The sequence below is a fragment of the Cariama cristata genome, unplaced genomic scaffold (assembly GCF_000690535.1).
Source record: "Cariama cristata isolate BGI_N322 unplaced genomic scaffold, ASM69053v1 scaffold28275, whole genome shotgun sequence".
Lineage (NCBI taxonomy): Eukaryota > Metazoa > Chordata > Aves > Cariamiformes > Cariamidae > Cariama > Cariama cristata.
In genome coordinates, this window is record NW_009619227.1 from 54,263 (window position 1) to 76,674 (window position 22,412).

A 22,412-nucleotide genomic window follows, 5' to 3' on the forward strand; every position below is an offset into this window, starting at 1 on the left:
CCAGACTTGGCCTTCTTGAATTATTGACTTGAGATTTTTGTTTGTAGTTTTTTTTTTTTAATGTCTCCAAAATCTGTGTTTCTGAATTCATTTTTTTTTTAGACCCAATGGATTTCTGGCCATTTTTAGGTCCAGACACTTCCATGCACCCTGGAAAAAAACTGGCAGCACTTAATATTTAGAGAAGCTTGGGTTTCTGATGTTTGCTTTATTGTTTTGGTTGCAGACTGTATCCTTGTTCTTACAGATAATGGAGGTAGAATTTATTCCTTGTTCCTTCTTGTGAGCTATGCAGCAGAAGTTACAAGAACAACAAATGCCTATAAGTTGCTGATGAAATAAAGGAAAGTTAAGGAATATGACTGGGGAGAAGTTCCCTGTTTTCCCATCAGAGGCCTGAATGAGCCTCCAACAGCCGTGCTAATGAAATTTGTTTTTTCCTATCTCAATGGCTGCATGTTGAAAGAAAAGAGTAGTTCAGGGATCCGCCACCTCAGTGTGAAGACTTTAAATGCAGAACCACTGGGCTTTGCAGTACGGCTGGAGTTCAACCCTAACACAGGCGTTACAAAGAGAAAAGAAAACACAGAATGACGTTGCTCTGGTGTGAGAAGTTTCTCCTTGTGCATAGTCCTGAGCTCCTTGTGATGCCCTGTTGAAGTGCTTCTCTAACTAATTTCAGGTGTGGAACTGCTGTACCTTGAAAAGCAGTGTTATGTTGCCTTTCTGTAGGTCCTCTGTACTTCTTTGTTTGACAAAGCAAATCGTGGTGCAAGACAGAGTATCACCTTTATTTGTGTTGATCTGTATTAAATATTTGTCTCTGGAAACACATGAGCTATATCAATCAGTATAATAAATAACTCTTCTTTCTTTAAGAAGACATCAGCTGAAGAGGTACCGGATAAATCTACCCTGTTACAGGATGGAAAGAAAGATGACAAACAAGGTATTCAGATAACTTTTTTTTTCCATTATGGGTTAAATTCTGTGTGTTTTTAGTAATCCTGTATATTTGCTGACAGAAGCAATGGTATGTTTAATTTCTAGTCTGGCTATGTGTTGCCGTAGATTTAAAGAGACAACTCAATGATAGCAGCTGAGTTGAAGACAAATAAGTGGATGGGTTTGCTTCAAAATTAGTTCTGTCGTATGTGAAATGAGGTGCACCTTCTAAAATATGTCTAGTCCCATGGCAATTAATGTTGCACTTGTTATTTTAACAAAGTTGTAATTGTTATCAGGAATTTTGTAAGACTAAAGACTACATTGTGACAAACTTTGGATTTCCCTTTTTGCAGGAAATAGCAACACTTAAAAATTAGTTTTTATTCCTATTTAAAAAAAAATCCCTATTTTTTTCTTGCAAAACAAAAATTTTGGACAAACTGGATTGAAAATACTAGATTCATCTGTTTCACTTGAAATCCATCAGCAGCAAGCCATGTGAAACTGAAGTGGTCTTTTTCTTGTTCCACTCAGTAGCTTCTAGGGCTTCCAGAATTGGTGCTGGATCATCACACAGTCATTCATTCCCTTTTATATTCCCTTTTCCCAACCTTTCAGGTTCTCACTTGCTGTCCCTCAGTTGTGGAAACAAACCAGTTATGGGTATTTTGTTGCCTGATTCTCAGAGCTGTGGATTAGACATGAATTAAAAAAAAAAATACAAAAAAAAATGCCGTGACCTCCCAGCTGTCCACACACTAAGGTTGCTTCAGAGCCAGCAGACCAGGTAGTCCACTCTTCTGAATCACCTTCCACGCTCAGGTGTGACCGAGTTTGGCAGATTTCCAGTGTCCCTCATTCAAAGAAACGTTGTCAGAGTTGATGGGTGTTTGACAAACATTTTGACAAGTCAGCATATTCCAATAAACTAATGTTTTGTTGACAAGGGTTGTTCTGTTGTAAAATCTGTAATGAACCAGAGCAGTACTTGAACCTTGAAGGTTATTGCTTTGAAGTGTCTGGGGAAGATTTACTTTTTACTAAGGGAATTTTTTTTTTTATTATTTCGCTGTTTAGGTAAGGAACTTGTGCTTTGCTTTTTGTAGCTGACATGTGAAGTCAGATGGGAAGCTGTTTTGGTACATGCAGTCCTTCAGGGCTAAGGATTTGCTGTATTTATGACACAGATTCCTACATTTTCAGCCAAAGAACAAATGCTCTTGTTCTACCGTTTATTGCTATTCTGACAAATGTAAGAGCAGATTGCTCTCCTGACTGAGGAGCTCTCCCCAGAAGTCAAGAACTGGATGAGTTCAGGACTGTAGAGGCAAATGTTCCTGTATTTTCAAAGCTATACGAGTAAATTGGCTCCAGTCTATCTGTTATAATATAGTTAAATGTGGAAGATAATGTAAATAAAGCTGGATCACGAGAACCAGACTTTTCCCCACGTTTTATTTGATAAAGGCAGATGGAGATGAGCGACTTCATTCCAAGCGGTCATTTATAATACTGTACATTACGGTACATTAAAATACGCCATAGTGCATTAAGAACACCTTAAGAAAGTCATTAATGAAGAGTGCATAGGCATCAGTGGAAGAGGAATAAGCACAAAGTTTGGGAGTTCCTGAGTTTTAATGCCAGCTCTGTTGGTGCCGTATGCCATTCCTGGGGGCAGGCTGGTGCGGTTTCAGTTGCCAGAAGCAGCTGGTTTCTCATGTGCCTTGGCTTTCCAGGTTTGTATCCTGGGAGAGACAGGTCCCAGCTCTGCCAAGTGTCACCAGCTGCTGTCTTGGTCAGAGGGCTACGTCTCTGAAACAGAAGTCATCCTTGGTTTGAGGCACTCAAACCCCCAAATTCTCAACATTTGAGATGATTTGGCAACTTGGGCATAGGCCTTTCTGTTCTTCACTTTTGTGCTCTTAGAAATTGTTTCTGTTTTGAGTGCTTGGGTGTTCTGACGGTATTTGGCTACTTTTCTTTTCAAGTGCGTTTGGCGTTATTAGATGTTCTAACCATTACCGATTTAGGTGCTCCTTTCTCAGAGCTGATACCTGTAGATTTTTCCCTGCACATACTTAAAGTAATTCTCATTGTGGTTTTTTTTTATTTTTTTATTAAGCTCTTAAAGTAAGCACTGCTCTCAAAACGATACCAAAGGAATTTCAGCACTTGACTGTGAAAACAGGTAAGAAGTAAAAAATGTCATGTGTTACTTCCATTAGAATTTTGATCAAATATTTTTATATCATAGTAAGCCTAAATTAATTTGATTAATGTTTTTAAGATCATTTTGCTCTCATAGTGTTTTACTACTGAAATTAGCTTTTACCTCATAATGACCACTACTTACAAGATAAATATTTATTACTACTTCAGGTTGTTGAAAGGTTTTCTTTCTTTCTTTCCCTCACTGTTAGTATTCTTCACTGTAGGAAATTTTTTTTAAGGAGTCTGAAGTTTTTCTATGCCACAAACAAGATGCAGGAGCACAAATATTGTATTTCTTCATAAATCCTCTTCTAAAGTACAGAATAACTATGTAATGTTTAAGTACCTATTCTGAAATGGCCTGTTTCTTTGTGAAAAATGAGCTTTCATATTTTCTATCAAGGAGTTTAAGGGTGGGATAGCCCTTTGGAAATACAGACCTTGTGGCACCTACAGCAGTGACACAAGCTTTTGATTTGGGAGGGTGTTTCTTTGTTGAAACCACCCCTGATTTTTCTTTCTCCAGCTCCAACACACACTCCTTGTTCCTATCAAACTGGAAAATGTTATTTCTGGAACAGCATATGTCAGAATTACTTAGTTGCTCCGGAAGCATCCCATGCATTCGGTTCAGTTCATCAGACCTCCCTTGCCTTCCTCTTTGTTCATCTGTTTCCTAGAGTGGTAAGAGTATTTGCAAGGCCTCTCTGGTCCCAGTCAAGCTAAAATCTGGACTCACTTTCTTTTCCTTTTGCATAAATATTTTTACTTATGAAGATATCCTTCATTAAGAAAACTGACCCCACATGTCTGTCGCAGCAGTTTTGTCTGATAGCTCGATTTATTCCTGACTGCTCAACAGCTGCATGCCTCATTTCCCAACTTTTTTTTTTCTTTTCCCCCTGGCTTCTTCCCAAACACTTGGCAGCTGCCAGATTTCCTATCTTCAGCTCCTATTCTCAAATGATGGCTGCTTCTCCTTCACACACATACACTCTTATGCTTCCCCCTCAGGGGGAGAGGAGGGTGGTTGCTAGACTTCCAGTCCTGTTCTCCCTCCTGGTTTTACCTAGGAGCACCCCAGGGATTTTTATTTTTAGTTCAACAATTCCATCGTTGATATGCTTAGGAAAAAACCCAACAACCTACTGTTCCCTGCACATCTCCTTTGCCACCAACCTCTTTTCCCCATGTCCTTCATCTCCTAGTCAGGGAGGTCTTTGCGATGTTGTGTTTGTATACCAAGGGAGATGGTGGCAGAGTTTCACCCCTTTGTCATGACTCCTATCACTGTAGGGCTTTCATCTTTACTGTCCTGCACGTGGAGGGTTTGAGCGAGCGCATTCTCAGGTTGCATGATATGATTGATGTTAGAAGTAAAAATGTTTATCCAGTGGGCTAGATACAGCAGAGTAATTGAGCGGTTATTTCAGAATCGGTCACCATTCTGAAAGGTCATTGTAATCATTAACCTTCAGGATGAACATTCCATTGGGATGAAGTGGGAGAAATTTTGCGTGGTTATTCATGTGGGCTGTTTATGTAAATTCAGGAAAGATGATGCTGCTGTCCTTCATTATGGGAGAGTTTTCTTTGCTATCAGAAGGACTAGAAATTTGAAATCAGTAAAAACTTCATATGCCCAGCATCTCCGAATATCTGGCCAGTTTATTTAGGCTCCGAAGTGCAAGATCACCGTTGGCCTTAGACTTCTAAAGGATTGAGGACCAAATTTGCAAGGTTTTAAATAGTAAATTTCTACCTAGGCCACCATGAAGAAAAGAGTCAGTGGGGGTGATTTAGACTAGTGGGGGTGATTTAGACTAGTGGGGAATTCTTTGTTTTTTTTCTTTAGCAATGTGGCATACTTACACCTTCTATGGTACGATATTCCATCCAATCTTCAGGCTGTAAAGCAGAGAGGCACCAGTTCTGTATGAGGCATTAGGCTACAGCCCAAAGTTACTGAATCTGCATCCTCTGGAGTGTTAATATGAAGCTGTATTGGAAGAGGGGTGTGGAAGCTGTTAAACACCCAAACCCGGCACCTTCACACTCTCCTGTGAATGAATAAATAAGAGTTCATGATCATATATGACTTCACGTAGTCCAGACCAAGCTGTTCAGTTCATCAGGCTCTACTACTCCAGGAATCATACAAACGTAAATAATAAATGTAATTAATTTACTCAACAGCTTTAACTTTTTATCAGTTTCATCTAAGTTAGGCTTATGTATCCACAGCAATAGAAATATGGAAAATTCATGGACTGGATAAATAGTTTTGTATTATCTTGAATGATTATGTCGTGTCTGTGTATAAACCTGCACCTCAGACACAAAGTACGCACAAACTGAGCGTGCCAAAATAACTGCACATTTTATGGAAATCCTGCCACAATGATTTGTATGTCCTAATAATGAACTACCGGCTTTATGATTTTTTTTTTTAATATTATACTACTTCTTTTGAAAGGTAAAGCTAAGTCTGGGTATTGTGTAATTGTAGCCTTGAATTTCCTGATTTTTTTAAAAGCTTGAAAGAAAATCCTTGGCAGTAGTGTTCTCCTGCTGTAATTTTTTATTAGTAGTCATTTCGGGTTTGTCTCTTCCTTGTGTGCTTTCCTGTTTACCTCACCAAGATGTCCTTGGAGAGTTTGAATGTCAGTTTTACCTGCAGGTTTTTAGACAAAAGGCTTTCTAAAAGAAGTATGAACAGAATTACAGTCTCCATAAAAGAAGGAAAATTTGAAGGTTCTTAAACATGGCTTAGCTTGGAAAGGATTTATACTTCCTATTTCTAAGTGGCATATATTTAATAATTGTGCATGTAATTTAATAATCAGCAATTTCATCATTGGAAAAATTGGGTCATATGGCTGTAGGGAAGCAGTGTCTGAAGTTGTATTCTCTGGGAGTTTGAGAGAGGGAGGAGGGTTATCACCACGGCATATTTTGATAATAATTCCCTCTCCCTCCTTTAGCTGCTCGGAGGAGTTTGTTGCACAGAAGTCTGGAATGACTGTGAGCCAGTTTGGTGGTGACAATAACCTACGAAAACTCCGTTTATAAGTGGTCGTTTGTGTCACCGCCAGCTGCATTTGAGGTTTTTCCATCCAAAGCACCAACTAGCACTGCGTGACCCTAAAAGCAGTTTCTTTTATGAAGAAGTAGTGCGTGGCTATACACGTGCCATACTCGTCTTCTGTGAGCCTAAAGCCTCCTCGGAGGGTCTGGGCAGTAGTACAGTGCCAGCTGTTAAAAAGTCAGTATTTGCCAGCTGCTGCCACATGCAGCTACCGCACGGAGCTCTTGCTCCGTGTTTCGGAGGATCTGTTGTATTCTCAGGTAGTGCTGTATAGTAGCTGGTGATAAATGTCTGACTTGGAACTAGGCATATATCTGAAGGAAGCGAGAAACTGAGATTTTTTTTTTTTTTTTTTTCCCCCTCCCCAGTGTACTTGCTTCTTTTAAGTGTTGTACCTTGATTAGCAGAATAATGGGGAAAAGTACGAGGATTCACTGCGTGTGTGCATTGGGATCATTGAAGCTGCTGTAATACCTTGAGGATATCTCAGTGGGCTGAATTTGAAAGCAATCACACAAATATGTTTTCTCAAAATTATCTGATGTTAGTAAGGAAGGTAACAGAAAAGTCACAAAAAGACTATGTAAACCAAGGAAGAGCCTCAAGGAATTACCCAGGGAAGATAAGTCAGCAGTGGTGTTTTCCTATCATGTAAAACCGGCATGTGGCAGGATATTTGGAATTCATCCAAATAAAAGAAACAGATTTTTACATTGCTAGAAATGTATTTGGCCGACAGTAAGCCTGTACAACCTGCACATGTCTTTCCTTCCTGATGCTGAAGCAGTCTCAACCTGATGTGTTAAATTTGTTTTATGGGTGGTAAGACGATGTTGTCTATACTAATTAGTTGAAGTATTTAGGAAGGACATAAACCTCTGTGCTGTGGGCAGCAGGACAACTGATAGATATCTGGACTAGGAGTAAGATATTTTCTGTGGCAAGTTTATGCTGTTTCTTGTATTGCTTTGTCACAACTACATCCAGGAGTACAGGTCAGAGCTGTCAGACCTATTGCTTTTCCTGCCTTCTGGTAACCAAATTAAAATTAAAAGGTGAAGCTCTGACTACATGGGGGCTTTTGAATTCTTAGGACATTCATACACTACAGAAACAAAGGGGAAGGAGAAGTGAAAATCAGTCCCCATTGCTCACGTAAGATGAGCACGCTCTCACATCCACATTTGCAACACTCACATTTTTAATGAACCCTGATTCTGCAGCTAAAGGCGTTTATGTAAAATATGATGTTTTAGCGGTTCTATTTTCTTTTCTGTTCCAGCTGCTCAGGAATCTCATGCACTTAAAGCCAGACCACGATCCAGGTACTGCTCTCATTTCTATTTCAGGAGAAGATATATGTTCCTCTGGTGTTACACACAAGGCATAAGAACTGATGTTGCATTGTAAAAATTATTTTTAATTGGTGTGGTGCTGGAAGTACAGCTCAGAGCAGACAGAGTTACTGGGCAGGGATCTGTAAGCTATAGAGCCTACGTAAGTACTGCCCTAGGGCGCTGTGATTTCTGGCCATAAGGCACTGGGACTTCCACCCCATTGCGGCGACTGTTCTCAGGAATTTTGTGCTGTTGAACCCTTCACAGTGGTTGCATATGGAGGGAGACACTGGAGGCTCCCACAGAAACAGCAGTAGTAGCTCAGCCCTCGGGCGCAGGTGAGTGAAGCCTTTTGTTGGCGTGCGTGTACTTGACTATGGCTGGTTGGCGTGCAATGGAAGGACTTACGGACCTACGCTGTTGTGCACTAGAAATGACACCTGCTGAATTCTGATGTTTGAAAGAAAAGGGAAACCTGTGCCAGAAAATACTGTGTATAAATGGATTACGTGTTGGGTTTGGCTCTTCACCATTCTGCTATATAGCCATATTGTGCATTCACCGTCAAACTTTTTTTTTTGGTGCTAGTTAGAGGGCTGCTTTTATTTTTAATGAGGTAATGAGAGTATAATCAGGAGCTCCCTCCTTACAAGCGTGTCAAAGCCTGCTAATAAGACAGGATCAGCTATAACCATGGTGAACAAAGATTCAAATCCTTCTGTTCTTAGGACCTACATTCTGGAAGGCTGAAGTGTCTTGCGTGCTGTTTTTCTGCTGCTAGCCAAAGCTTTCTAGTTTTTGTATGGTTTTAATTTTTCTTGCTGTGTTACTGAATCATAAATTGCAAATGTGCAAAAAATACTTTATGTAAAAATGCATAAAACATCAAATGCTTAAACAAGTTTGAAAAAAAGTCACTTGAATTTGACTGCTGCATCACACATGACTGTCTCGCGTCTGACTATATGTCACTGCTTCAATGCAGAAGTTGAGACTAAATATTCCTGAGCACATCCTTGAATTCGGACCTTCTGCTGTGCCTGGAGGGCTCTGTAACTTCAAAGGTCTCGGTCTTCAGGTGTGCCTGACCGCCAGATGCTACAATTCGAGTCCGTTACAGCTCTCCGCTCTGGAGCCTGGCTTTCTAGCCGAAGCCGTGCAGATTCTCAGCTGCTGACTCCTAACTGACTTTTAGGGGCCATGTCTGCCTGCTGCAAGCAACGATGCACTGTCACAGGGCTCTGTGGTGGCACTGCTGGGGCAGGCGTATTTTTGCCTGGTAGCTGCAATCTTACTCGATCTTCAAAAAAAAAAAAAAGAATGAAAAATCTCAAATTGTTAGGTTGTACAATTTTAATGCAGGTAAAATATATGCTGAGTAATAGGGAAAGTAAAAGTATAAAACCTTAAGATCCTGATTTGAAGCTTTCCCATTTATTTCAGGACGGTTGCATTAGGTCTGATATGATAAGGCTATGGGATTCAAAACTGTACCACGACAAAAAATTCAGCATCAGCAGAGGTTTTAGTATCACATGTAAATTTTGAAGTGATTATGGCTTTCACTGCTGTATTTATTAAAGTTTACATGAGAAACATAGGGTCTGCATTGCCAAATGCCTGTCCCGCTAAAGAGCTATTTTCTAACAACCACCTATTTGGCAAAAAAAAATGATCCGTTTCCCATTAGTGGGAGTTATTTCTGTTCTACTCGAATGTGTTTTTGGTCTTGCCTGTCGTGCGTGATGTGTTACAGTAAGTGTAACATCTCACATTGTCAGTGCTCATTTTGAACAAAGCTCTCAGTCTTGCAGAAAAACTGGTAACTACAACAGCTGAAAAATATTGGACGCTGTTCAGCAAAATCAAAATTCTTAGCAAATGCACTGCATTGGGATTAATGTAATGTGGAAGGGCCTGGAAAGATGTACTGAGCCATGTATTTGATCAGTTTTGGTCACTGTGGAGCCATTCAGTTTTTCTGCGTTTTGTGGAATTCGGTGACTATTTGCTATGAAAAATTTATTCTAATAGTTAGAATATTATAAATTACAAAATATGTACTTGCAAGAGGTAGGTTGAAGCTACACCTATGTAAACACTGCCCTTGCAGTTGGGAAAGGCAGGTTTATTCAAGGTAGTTGCTACAATTATCCTGTTGATAGTTAAAGTTAGGTAAGGAGGCCTGAAGCTGTGGTATAAAAGGCCTTAAAAATGCTAGCCCTGTAAGCATGACTTGTTCCTTTCTCCAGACGCTTAGGTTCCCTCTGTTGCCAAATAAATCTGTTTTCTTAAAAGGGAGCACTTTTAGTCATTAGGGCAAGGAATTTCAACCATGAATCTGAGTTCTGGTCAGTGCGTTTTTAGGTACTGTTCACTGTAGTTGTTTAAAATGACTTTCTGAAATAAAATATTTTCTACCTTTTTTTCCCTCTCTAATTTTTCCTTAGGTCTTATTCTAGCACATCAATAGAAGATGCCATGAAAAAGGGAGAAGAGCCCCCTACACCACCTCCAAGGCCACAGAAATCACATTCCAGAGCTTCCTCTTTGGATCTTAACAAAATATTTCAACAAAACACACAAGGTGAAGTTTGCTTTCTTTACCCCTTTTAAGAGCATTTCGGTTAGCTGCATACTTGGCAACTTAGATCAAGTTGCACAAATTTGTTTGTGCAAATGCTTGACAGTACGTGCATATGCTCGCCTTTGCTATAGGCAATAATACACTACAGAACAGAAGTAGTTGCACTTTCATGGATTACATTGCCACTGAGGGGGGGAAAAAATCACTATTGCCGTAATTAAGGTGATTATAATGTTTTCTGGCACGATATTGAGAAGCTTAACATATGGTAGTCTTTCATCAGTGACTGTTTATAACTAGACCGGCTGTTTAGACAACTCTCATCAGTAACTACAATACGTTTTATTTTTGTTACTATTTATTTCTGGGAGTTCAGAAGCAGGAAGAAAACCCTTAATGTTTAAACTGGGAGAAAGCAAGGAAGCGTTTTTGATGTTAAAGTCTGCCATATGCGTGGGGGCAATCAGAAACCTTTCTTTGAGTAGAAGGAAAGGGTAATTTCTTTTGACACGGGTGCATGTTGAGGGGAAAGAAGGCAAATGTAGAATAGTAGCTGGAGTAGAGTGAAAGAAAATGGCTCTCTAGCACGTTAGTAATTGAGCGTTCCTCTCGCCTTGGACAGCGAGTGGTGGGAAGAGGAGCTGTTTGTTCAGGGCAGCAGTCACCCGGCATCGCGGTGCTTTAGCGGTGTCCTTGAACCGGGCCAGAGCTTTGTGTGGTGCACACCAATCATCTGACTCAAGGACTAGGTTAAACACGGTCATGTTTATGCTTCCAAAGAAAGCCAAGGTTTGACTGTGTCAAGGAATGTTTTAACTGGGCTCTCTAATGTGATTGTTGGAGTAGAAAAGTTTCACCTCTTGCTATATGGGACTTTTTTTTTTTGTGCAAACACCAGAGAGAACTCAAGAGTTCTGCTATGTGTGTTGAACAGTGAAACTCAATAGGAATAAACGTTTTTATTTTTTTCTACCTTACATAGAGAAGCAGTTCCTGATTTGTGACTGTGGTTCCTGTTCAGAGATCTGTTGTGTTCAATTTTACATCCATTATACATCAAAATAAAACCCCAAATAGAGACAAGTACACATTTTGTAAGACAGCAAATCCTCTCACATTCGAGATAAAAAGTCTAACTGGAAGGAAATAAACTTGGATTTAAGTTTCTCTTGGAACACAAATGAAAGGAGAATGTAAATTCTCAAAAGAAGTCATTCTGTGAATGAAAATTAACATCTTGCTTTTGAAAAGGATCGTTTTGAAAGTCACCATTACTTTTGAAGTAACATAACTGTTTCTTCTGGGCAACTTAACAAACTGACAAGTGTTTATGATGAGTGCAGGAAAGGATAATTCATCCTATCAATACTTTTTGGAGGGTTTCCTCACTAGAAATGGGGCAATTAACTAAGAATAGGCAGTTGATTGCTAGTAAAACACAAGAAAGTGCTTTCGTCACCCTAAAACTGTTCATCATATTTGGTTCAAATTTACGGCTATTTATAGTTGGAACAAAAATTGGCTCTAGGTTGACAAAACCCTGAAGTATAGTGTGCTACCAAATTGCAGAAATGTGCACAGTCTCCCAGGGGTTCAGCTTCCCCCTCTACCTGCAGGGTGCTGGCCTGTAATTTTTTGCTCTGGTGGCAACACTAAATGTTTGTGGTGGTGGTGGTGGTTTTCCTCTTCTATTTTGTGTCAAAAATGTAAATACTTGTGAAAGAACAAGGAGGAATTTGTAGCCTTGGAGGGTTTAAGGAAGAACTTAAACAATTTGTAGTCTAACCCAAAGAAGAGTTCCAGCTCAAATAAATCTGCATCATCAGAAAGAGGGGATTACATGAACCCATCCCAGCGTGCCCGAGTACCTTGATGCATTTACCTTGCTCTGCTTTGAAGTAAAATGTCAGCATTGGAAGTCATATTTTCAGAAACGAGTGCACCCTCTTTCCTGTCATTAAGCCCTCAATAGTTGTTATGCTGCAAAATCTTATTGATAATGTGATTTTATACAGCTGCTTTCTTTTATTCCACTTCTCTTGTTTTGACCACCTGACTATTCTTCATCCTTTCTTTCATCCTTTTCCCTACTGATCTTTCTTCTCAGTAGAAATTCCAGTCTCTTAATTTTTGGATACCTTTTTCATCTAGAGACAGTTCTTCCTCAGGGAGTGGTCATTGTTTCAGAGCCAAACTCTTTATCAAGGTGCAATTTGCACTTTTTAGAAAGATGTTTTTTAGGAAGACAGAGGGATTGAGCACTGTCACTTTAAACCAAAGAGCCTCACTGAAAAGTGTGTGCATGTTTGTGTGAAGTAAATTGCACACAGTTGTATAATAACAAGCTATATTCTTATTTCTGCTAACAGTGTAAAAAATGAAGTTAGAATAGTTTCCATCTGCCATCAGAAGATACAGTTACAGATTTACAATATAGATGACGTGATGGCAATGTACTATTTAGGTTTCTAGGCTATTGGGATAATACAGCTTGGCATGAATATTGAATCTGATGTGTTTCTGTCCACAGGTCAGTTGATTTCTTTCTGTCTGAATGCACTCTCAACTGAATTTTTGCTTTACATTTTCTCCCTGCTTTCCTTCCTTCCTTCCTTCCTAGGTTTTCAAAAATAGTCTCATTGTCACAGCTGAACCACAAAAATTAGCTGGAATGACCATCCCTTCTAGCACCACCGTATTGCCTAGTGTCAGTACAGAAAACCAGACTGTAAAATCGACCATTTTAATAGCTTTCAGGGTGTTTCCAACATGATTTAGAATAATCCCATTTTGGTAAATTCGTTTCTGTCCTACTAATTCTTCTTCAGAAATAATTCTGATTTTGCGAGTTTGGTGGATAATCTATTCCCACACCTGCAAAGGAGTGCTCAGTAGGACTGAATTTTATTTTTCAATTCCTCGTAGGTCATGTTGATCTATAGGTATTACTTCTTTAATTGTAAAGCCATCAGTGGTTTGGAGCATTTTTTTGTTTATTTCATTTTGGGGTGTGTTTTTGTTTGTTTTACATTTACTGCTGCTGTATCATGTTTACTGCCATCTTATGATGCCCCTCTCCTGGCCAGTGTACACAGAGAACATTCATCCATGATGACTGGGATGGCCAGCGATGCTTTAGCCACAGAAATTGTGCTTTAAATTTTTTGAATTGTGACATAACTGCACTTGAAGGAGGCACCTTCATTCACACTCCATAGCTGCACTTATCTGGGATGCCGTAACTAGTGTTACCCAGGGAAAACATAAAAAAAGCAAGAGAACTTATTGAAAGGCCCCACTCATTGAAATGTCCGTATGTGAATTCCTGTTACGAGATGTCAAGAGGCAGAAATCTCTTCTTTTTCTTTCTTTTTTTTAATGAGGTAGTCCTTACGTTAGCATCTGAGAAAAATTCAGTACTGCTAAATTCTCAATGTATTTCTTTATGTTGACTATATAACCTCTGGCATTTGGCCTATGTACGTATTAAGAAAACACATGGTTAGGTTTTATACATTCCCAGAAAGACAACAGCAGGTTTTAAGTAGAAACAAAAATGTCAGTTTAAATGCATACATGATCTGGTTTACATCTTCATTTCTTCTCTGGCCCACTGTCTAGTCGGATACAAGCCAAGAGTAAAGACTTGGGAACCTGTGGCCCACAAAGCTTTCCTGCACTGTCCACAAAGGTCATTTGCAGAATTAGTTGCTCTCTGGGGCTCCTCGTGCTCCCTCGCTGCGACCTGGGTGAAGGAGCAGGTATTGAGGGGGCCAAAATTGGTGCAGCTGGGAGGTCGGTGATCCTGCAGCAAGATCCCCAGCTCTTTTACCCTCAGCAGCTGTAAGCTAGGGTTTGCCTCGGAGTAACTCTGGGACTGGGGCAAGTCCCAGCTTAAGTATTAAAACCCCCAAATGCATCCATTGACTTCTGGCGTTTTGCTCAGTTACATTTTCTGCACACAACAACTACTGAAGAATTTACTTTTGGGCAATTATAGGCAGTGACAGCAGTCTGGGTCTTGTTAGACTGATACAGATGCCTCTGAAACACATTTCATTTCCCATTTAGTTTCATTTCTGAATTGCGTAGCTTCTTTTAATTAACAGTTCTGTTGAACAAAAGATACTTGTTTGGAAAAGAGAATTTGCTTTGATGAAACAACGAAATTGTCATAAACAGCATAGCTCCGTGCTGATATGGAAGGAGATTGAGTATCTCTGTAATTGATCAAAACAGCCATATAACTATTTATAAATTAATTTTGGACTGAAGGTTTTCAGCACTCGTTTGCTTTTGAACCTCCCCCCCCCTCCCCGCTGCAGCTGTCCCTGCGGTGAAGAACATGGAGAATGCAGGCACCATTTCTTATGTCGGCTTGTAAGCAAATACTCACTGTAACCTGGATTCGCTCCTTCAGGGGTGCTGGTTCCAGCCAGCAAGGTGAGGCTAGTAGTTTTGGGTTTTTTCTCCCTTTTAAAATGTGAGGTGTTAAGCACCACACGTGGTAAGGAGGAAATACAACTAGGTGTTTATTGTAAGGGCAGTGTTTCTGTTATGGGTGATGTTTTCCGAACTGCAGTCTGATCTGTAACCTCTACTTATCTCTGCTGGGCTAGTGTTGGCTGCCAAACAAGAAAACATCCCCTCTGCTCTAAATGTAATGTTCACAGAAAAGGAACAAGGGAACAGATTTACTGGTGTGCATCAGCGTTCCCATAAGTGATATAGATGTGTCCCCGTGTCACTTGTGTATTCCTTCATACACACGTTTCCCACGCAGTTTAAAGTGGTACTTTTATCGTAAGAGTCAGTCAGTACAAACTTCTTTCTGCATCCTTTCATTTTTGTTAGTGCTAGAGGAATACTGGTGTTCAGCATCACATTTTATCCTCTTTTTCGTACCTTTGAAAAAGACTCTCACTTCCTTTACTTCATCAAACCCTCATTACTTCATTCAATTAACACAACCTTTCCTTGAATGTACAGGCTTGGTGGATTTTATTTGCCAAGTGTGGAGATTTCTGTGTTGAGATGTCTTTCGTTTTTCATACTTCCCCAACCACAGCCAAATTTTAGGTGTTTCTGAATGTTTCCAGTCCACATATCAAATAAAACAGTTCTATAATTTGGAAAGAGGATTTGGAGAATTAAAGTGGGCGTTGCTCCATTGTCATACACATTTTGATGCAAACAGGTCCAAATAGTTACCCTAATACTGTTTCCAGCTGTTTTCAGCTGCATCTTATTTTTAACTTAGTGAGCCAAAAGCAGCTGACTTCCCCTTTTGGGCACATGGAACTAAAAAACCTGCCCAACGTAACCTAGATAAGTATGAATACTACATTATCTTCTGTATTCTTTTTTGCTTAATTGTATTTGCTAGGAAATAGCTGTATCTGTTAAGGTTAGCTGTCTGCAAGTCTTAGTTACTAAAGGTAAGCTTTTAAGAGGTTATACAGGGGATAATGTTGTTTGTGTTACCATAAGTACATGTTTCTCTACTAACTTTTTGGTTCAAAGGTGATGTGACAAAGGGAACCTCAAATAGTAGTGTCCTTTTTTATGTTGAATTCAGATCACAGTGAATTTAAGTAATTAATTTTCAGGACCCCTTCCTCTCATTGCTCTTTTATTAGTCTTGATTTAGTAAAAGCCAGCTGCTTTCATGGGCTGGATTTTACACATGCTGTAGTACTATGCTGTCTTGCGTGTTACTGTGTTGTGTTTATTAATCAGATTAAAACATTAAACTAGGAAGATGACAATTCTGAAAGACCCTTATTTTAGCATTGTGATACTGGCAAATACCATCCGCAAAATATGTCATTTCACTGAATATCATTTGCATGGTATACAAGAGCTCTAATGTTGCCAGCTTCATTGAGTTAAGAGTAGAGTGAAGTTAATATCTTTAGTTGTAAAGGTTGTAACAACAATTGCAATTTAAATTAAAAATGTCTTTATGCATAAACCATAGAGAACACAAAATTGAGCTGCTGTTTGTACTGCTCTCCGGCACTGTATCACTGCAATGAAAATACTGTGAAATGCTTTCTTAGCATAAATGTTGCAAAAACATTTTTTTGAAGCAGATAATAGATTTTTTTTTAACACTTTTGAGACTCTGCCCCTGATCCGTTGCAGGAGCTGCTGTTTTCTTCTAGTGCTGTTCCCCTTCAGGATATATGTGATGATTGAACTGAGCTTATTCTGAATAAAATATGAATGTCTTCCCTCTGATTTGAATGTAAGAGGTTTACGCCTCTCACCCTTTTAGAATTTTTTTATGAAGGATTTATGTGTTTACAACTATGTAACTTACTTCTTTGCCCAACTGGACAAGGACATAATTAGGGTTGAATAGGGTGGAGAAAATAGTGAGGACATGAATGGATGAATGATTATTACATGATAGGAATCTGATGGGGTAACTTATTTCTGCTTTTTTAGATTTTTAAATTTTTATATTTAAGGTCTGAGTCCAGAGAGTACTTGTGTGCAAATTGGGGTAAATCTTACAAGCCTTTCAAGTGTAACTGTTTCTTGACAATTCATGTAAATGGAACTGCTTTTAAATTATTTTTTCCCATTTTTCTAATCTTAGCTTATGTCTTTCTGGGATTGAGGAATAGTTTACAGTCTATTTTCATTCTGTTGCAGGTTGTTAAAAGTGAAATTTTGATCTCTTCTACTGAAAGTTAAGGTTGAAATGTTCCTGACTGGCCCTACCAGCCCCAATGACCTATTCCCATGATCCCATGTGGGTTACTCTGTTCCATGAAAAAATGTTGGTCCATCGTAGAACAGCTTTCCAGGTTAAAGAGGAGAGGATCTTCTATTTTTCATGTGGAACAGGGAGCAAGTTACCAGGAGACTCTGGAGATGCAGATGTCCTCAAGAAGTGGGACTGGCAGGGTGGTGGCTGGTAGCCCACTACTCTTCCCAGCTCCCGTGTGCCTGCTCTGAGTTGATCAGTGTTGGAAATGGTAACGGGTGCCGGAGCCTCCAGCACTCCCACCGGGATCTCTAGAGGTGTGAAGCTCTGGGAACATGGATTTTTGGGAGGTAGGTGGAGTGACTCTGCCTCCCTGTGGGTGGAGAATGAAGCTAAATGTGAAGTGAGAAGGAACAAAATGATGAGTTTTGTTTGAGGGAGGAGGGAGAAACAGTCCCCGAATAGAAACACACAGAAAAGGAAGGGGTAGAGAAAACAGTGACTAGAAAATGAAATGGTTTAGGGGAAAATGAGGGACAGGAAGTTAAAAATACAGATGTTGTGGATGTATGACACAAAACAGAAAATAGGTGTTTAAAAAAAAATCGATTTTATAGGTTTTACTTGCTGAATTTCATGGATAGGGCATTAAAAAAAAAAGACATCATAAAAAACCACCTCTAATGGTGTCTTATTTGTTTGATTTGAAAGTGACCCATCAAATATGTAAGCACACCAGTGTCCTAAATGAAGTCACGCCTGTGAGTTAATAGTATTAATAGCTTAAGGTCTGGCCGTGTCTCTTCCTAGTTACGTGGAAAGTACTTGAATAATTTTGCATGCAATTGAGGTACGAATGATGTTGTGTATGATTAGCACATGAAACACGCCTGTAACGAGTGTGTCTGACATCAGGCGTGTGTATCACTCGCTGTGATGCATGTAGCTTTGCTGCTGAGCACGTTCCCAAAACTAACTGTGAGAAGAGAGGTTATTCTGGTGCTGGTAATGGTTTCTACAAACCTGATAACAAAATTAATATCGGGAGTCTAAAATAGTTTTTTTTTTTTTGCATTGCTATTACCTTCTGAGGAGACATTTAGTAAGAATTGCTGAAACAGATCTCTGGATAAATAGATATTTCACAACCACCGTACCAGAATCCTTCATTAAATTTACATTCCTGGCTACAGCTTTAATTTTTTTTTTCTTGTTGCAACTTTTTTCAGACATAGTAGTGAGAATTAATAAATCAGGTCTCTTGAAAAATAGTTATTTCACTATCACCTTACTAATGCTGTTGTCAGGAATGTAAACAAATGAAGGAGTGCAGAGAATGGTATCAGTATTATGGGATATCCAAGTACCAATTTCAGTGGAAAAAAGGGAAGTTTTGTAAGACGGAGGTAAACAGAAACCGGCTTAGACGCTTTTCCTGCTTCTGTTGCCAAAGGCAGACCACAGAAATGTTCTGTAAACCTCTCTGAAATAGCATCAGAGTGGAAGGGTGAAAACGCCGCCTTCCCAAGCTGCCTAAGGAACGAAAGCCTTGGGTGGTTTGGGGAACTGAAGAATAATTCATGCTGTTGGCTTATCTTTTTTTTGAACTGTTTTCAGTATTGTGGCTCCTTTGCTTCCTGATAAAATGAATTGGTTGGTCTTTTGTTAAGCCTGATCTGGGAGCTAAGCACTCTGAAGCAGCGTAAACTGATGTAAATCTGCCGTGCAACCAGCCTCTCCCTTGATCCAACAGTGCTGTAGCATCCTCTTGAAAAGTACCAAACACATCAGCCAAAATCTACCGAGGATCCCTATCAGAGTTTTCTCCCAATTTAAGTCCCTGGATGGTCCCCTCCCAGTTGCAGAAGGGGTGGTGGTGGCGAGGGAAACAGAACAGAAGCAAGAACCTGGATTTAGGCCATCTGGATCCACATCAGCCTGGATTTAGGCTGGGTTTGGTTAAGGCTGCACCCTTTGTGTGAGCTGAGACCCACAGACCTCTTGCTCTCTGTGGGAACGGTGACCGAAACAAGAGGAGCGGCCAGACCCCGAGTGCCCTTTTAATCGTGGGATGAAGGGTGTGTAGGGTTTTGATGTGAGATGAGGTCAGCCTCTTTGGTAGGCAGTATCTGGCCCTTGACCCAGGAAAACCAGCATTCAGGACACTGCTGAAGTATGTATTCAATTCAGATGAGAAAAAAGGACTACAATTTTTTTCACCCAAAGCTTTAATTTATCTGAGGCAATACCCAGGGTAAGGTGATAGACATACAAAACCAAGAAAGAAGACTGCTGCAAAGAATGGAAATAAATACCTGACATGGAAGCGTTTCAGGAAGTGTAGTTTTATATGCTGCTGTTCCAGTAACTTTAAAAAATAGCATGCATTCAGAAACTCAGTGTGTTATGGCAATTTTCTTCAGTGCTAAAAACCAAGAGGACAAATGGCTATCATTGGGTGAGAGAGGGGCAGCACGTTGCTCTTACAGGTTGCTCTAAAGGATCCCAAGGGCCCAGATTTCTTCCACCCTAGTTTTGGCATCTTCCCCTGCTGCTGTGCCTGGTGAGCTAAAGACTTACTTCCCATTGGTCTGATTGGACTATGCTAATTTCTTGTTTTTCCTTGATCTCCTCTTCCTAGCTCAAGTAAGTCAAGTAAAGGAGCTATTTGGATCGATGAGGCTTGGAGCAACCTGGTCTGGTGGAAGGTGTCCTTGCCCATGGCAGGGAGTTGGAACGAGATGAGCTTTAAGGCCCCGTCCAACCATCCCGTTCTGTTATTTTTGTGATTGGTATTTTTCACTGCCGTGGGTCATGAAAGCGCTGAGGGTTTGTGTTCTCTGCTAGGGAGGCTGGAGGCAGAGCGGTGTGGCCAGATAGGACAGCGTGGCTTGTTCTCAGAGTGTATGGTTACAGCCTGGGGTTTGTTTTAAAATATTAATCTCGCTTCAGATTGGAAAACCTGTTTGTTTGGGTTTTTTTTAAATCTAGTGTGGTGTCCTGTTAGTGCTATGAGACCTTTGTGATTGCCAACATAGGGCAGAAGAATGATCCTGGAAGCTTTCCGTGCAGATAATCTGCCTTAAAGTGTAAACTTGCTAAGTAGAGAGCTGCGATTTTTTGAACCAAAAGCCTTATCACTGTCTTTGTGAGAGTAACTAGTGCGTGAAAATGCTGTCATTTACAGGAAAACGTGATGTGGATACTGGATATACTTAAATCTGTTTTACTGGTACCCGTATGGCCTTCCCACAGTGCTGTCTCTGAGGCTGGCTTTCTGTGGCTTGCCGTGGTCTGGATGCCCGCAAGCTGCTGGGTAACAAGGCGACCTGTGCCAGACCCATCCCGCTCCCTCTGCTTTTGCGCAGGGTGTGAAGGCTTGTTTTCAAAGAGCAATGGCATGCAGCTCATCCAGGCTCTGAGGTGTGCACCTGGGCGTAGGACGTTTGTCTGTTTGCTGCTCGGTCCTGGGGTACTTGCTTTCATTTGGGAACCAGACCTCCGCCTGTATTTGTGTTTGCTTTGAGAACTAACGTAGTAGTGATGCCATCTCTAACCGTAAGAGCGGATCTGTGCGGGGCAGTCTCCCAGGAAGGAAGGTATTCTGGAATAGCCTAATAGTACAAGTCACCTGATGATACACATTAAAAACCTCTGAGTATCTGTTAATGCTGTCCTCTTTTAGGGTAGTGACACTAGAGAAGGCTGAAGCGTGCAGCATCTGTCATTCAATTTTTTTTTTTCATTGCCCTGTAGGGGAAAAAAAAAAGTGAGGGCTTTTTGTAAGTTGGTATGAGTCCTCAAAAGTCAACTAAGTTTTGTCTAGCAATTGTGCTCACATAAGCATGATTTCTTTCTAACAACAGGCCAAAGATGTTCTGCAACAGCAAAAGAATATTTCATGAGTAGCTTCAGTTAGAATTTGCAGGATTGAAAAGAGGAAACTGGGTCAAATGCACATGGTGTAAGCATCTAACTTCCATAATGCTAAACTCATGTATGTTGTATTTTGGAGCTGAAGAGGCAGGTTTTTGGGGATGGGTTTTTTGTGTGGTTTGTTTTGGTTTTTTTTTTTTAATTTGACCAACTTATGGAAAAATTATTTTTCCCCTTGGAATTTTGTGGGCCAAATCCCAGGAGACTTGTGGAGTTTCCCAGTATGTGCAACCACTTCAGGAGATGCTTTTCCAGCAAACCCTGCGCCTTTCTGCATAAAGACTACACTGCTGCTTTCGCAAGTGCATCGCTGGGTTTCAAGAATCAGGGAGCAAGGGCAGTAAGTGCTGTATCCTCCAGAGCTGAAGTTGAGGCAAGTTCTCAATGGATGCGGCTCTTGCAGTAAAGCTTTTGAGGGCCTGCCGGAGCGTAAACCTGCAAATACAAAAACAAATGGGCCCTGGAAGGGATTATGTATATTTGGAAGGGTCAAGGGGGCCACTGGGGCCGGTGCCTGCCCACAGCACCGCTGACCCCGGCCCCACGTGCCCCTTCCCAGGGACTCCCATGCTTGTGGCAGCGATGTGCTCCATAGCTTCATGTTTGGGGTGCCGGGGGCTTGTTAGGAAGTGCATGTGATTTGTGCTCCCCCATGACATCAGAGCTGTTTGGAGGGCAGAGATGATCCCTCACAGTGATGATTGCTGGTGGTGGTGGGACGGTAGGGTGCATGCAGGTGTTTTCCATGGAGCGTTGCAGCACAGCTCTGATAGGGTTTCCTGAAGATAAACATATGTTGAGCATATATACTTGTCCGCTATGACAGTGTGCTGCTGACGGACCTACGGAGTGCTGGTGTTTGAGGTATATGGTGTTTTCCAATATTGTTACTAGCCATAATTGCTAAAGCCACTGCCAGTGCTCAGATAAATGAAGAAATAACCTGAAGTTCAGACTTCAGGAAAGTAGGAAGGTTTCTTACTCCACTCTTCCTTTCTGAAGATCAGTTGCACAGAGATGGAGAATGTCGTGACGACATCATGCTGGTATTGCGGTGGTCTTATAAAAAGAATTAAATAAACACGAGAGAAAGGATCCTAATGACCGTGTTTTTCCAAATCTCTCCTACACCTCTAGGTATGTTAGTGGCTCCCTTGCTTAACTTAAGTTGGGTTTTAATTGTTCTGCCTCTCACTTTGGCATTGTGTGCAGTGATACTAGGCTTCATTTTGGTTCAAGAGATGATGAAACACAAGATATAAAAAAACCCCAATGTATTATAAACCTCTTTGGAACTCTACGTAGTCAATATGACTATTCTCAATGTTTTCACCTACACATTTTTACTCTCAGGTCACTGTTGTCCTTAATGGTTAGTATCTTTTGTCTTCATATTTTCAACCATGTGGACGTTTTTAGACTTTGGTGTATAAAATATGTAAATGGCTAAGCTATAACAAGGCTCGTAATGGTCTTTGTGGCTTTTAAAAATGTGTATGGCAGTAAAAAGTGTGTAAGTGTAATTCCTTGCTTAGCATTATTGTGGTAAAAGGCATTTCTAAGTTTAATATTGTTGGGGTTTTT

General features: G+C 40.4%; 1 protein-coding gene across 1 annotated transcript in view; it reads left to right on the forward strand.

Annotated features, from left to right (window-relative positions):
- Nucleotides 1-22,412, forward strand: part of REPS2 (RALBP1 associated Eps domain containing 2) — a gene marked incomplete at its 5' end in the record, with an annotated part of 62,258 nt that overhangs the window by 20,344 nt on the left and 19,502 nt on the right. Inside the window, 4 exons of the mRNA XM_009701156.1 lie at nucleotides 880-949; nucleotides 3,074-3,139; nucleotides 7,533-7,575; nucleotides 10,038-10,174. Of these exons, the coding sequence (XP_009699458.1) occupies nucleotides 880-949; nucleotides 3,074-3,139; nucleotides 7,533-7,575; nucleotides 10,038-10,174 (316 nt within the window). The remainder of the gene's footprint in view (nucleotides 1-879; nucleotides 950-3,073; nucleotides 3,140-7,532; nucleotides 7,576-10,037; nucleotides 10,175-22,412) is intronic.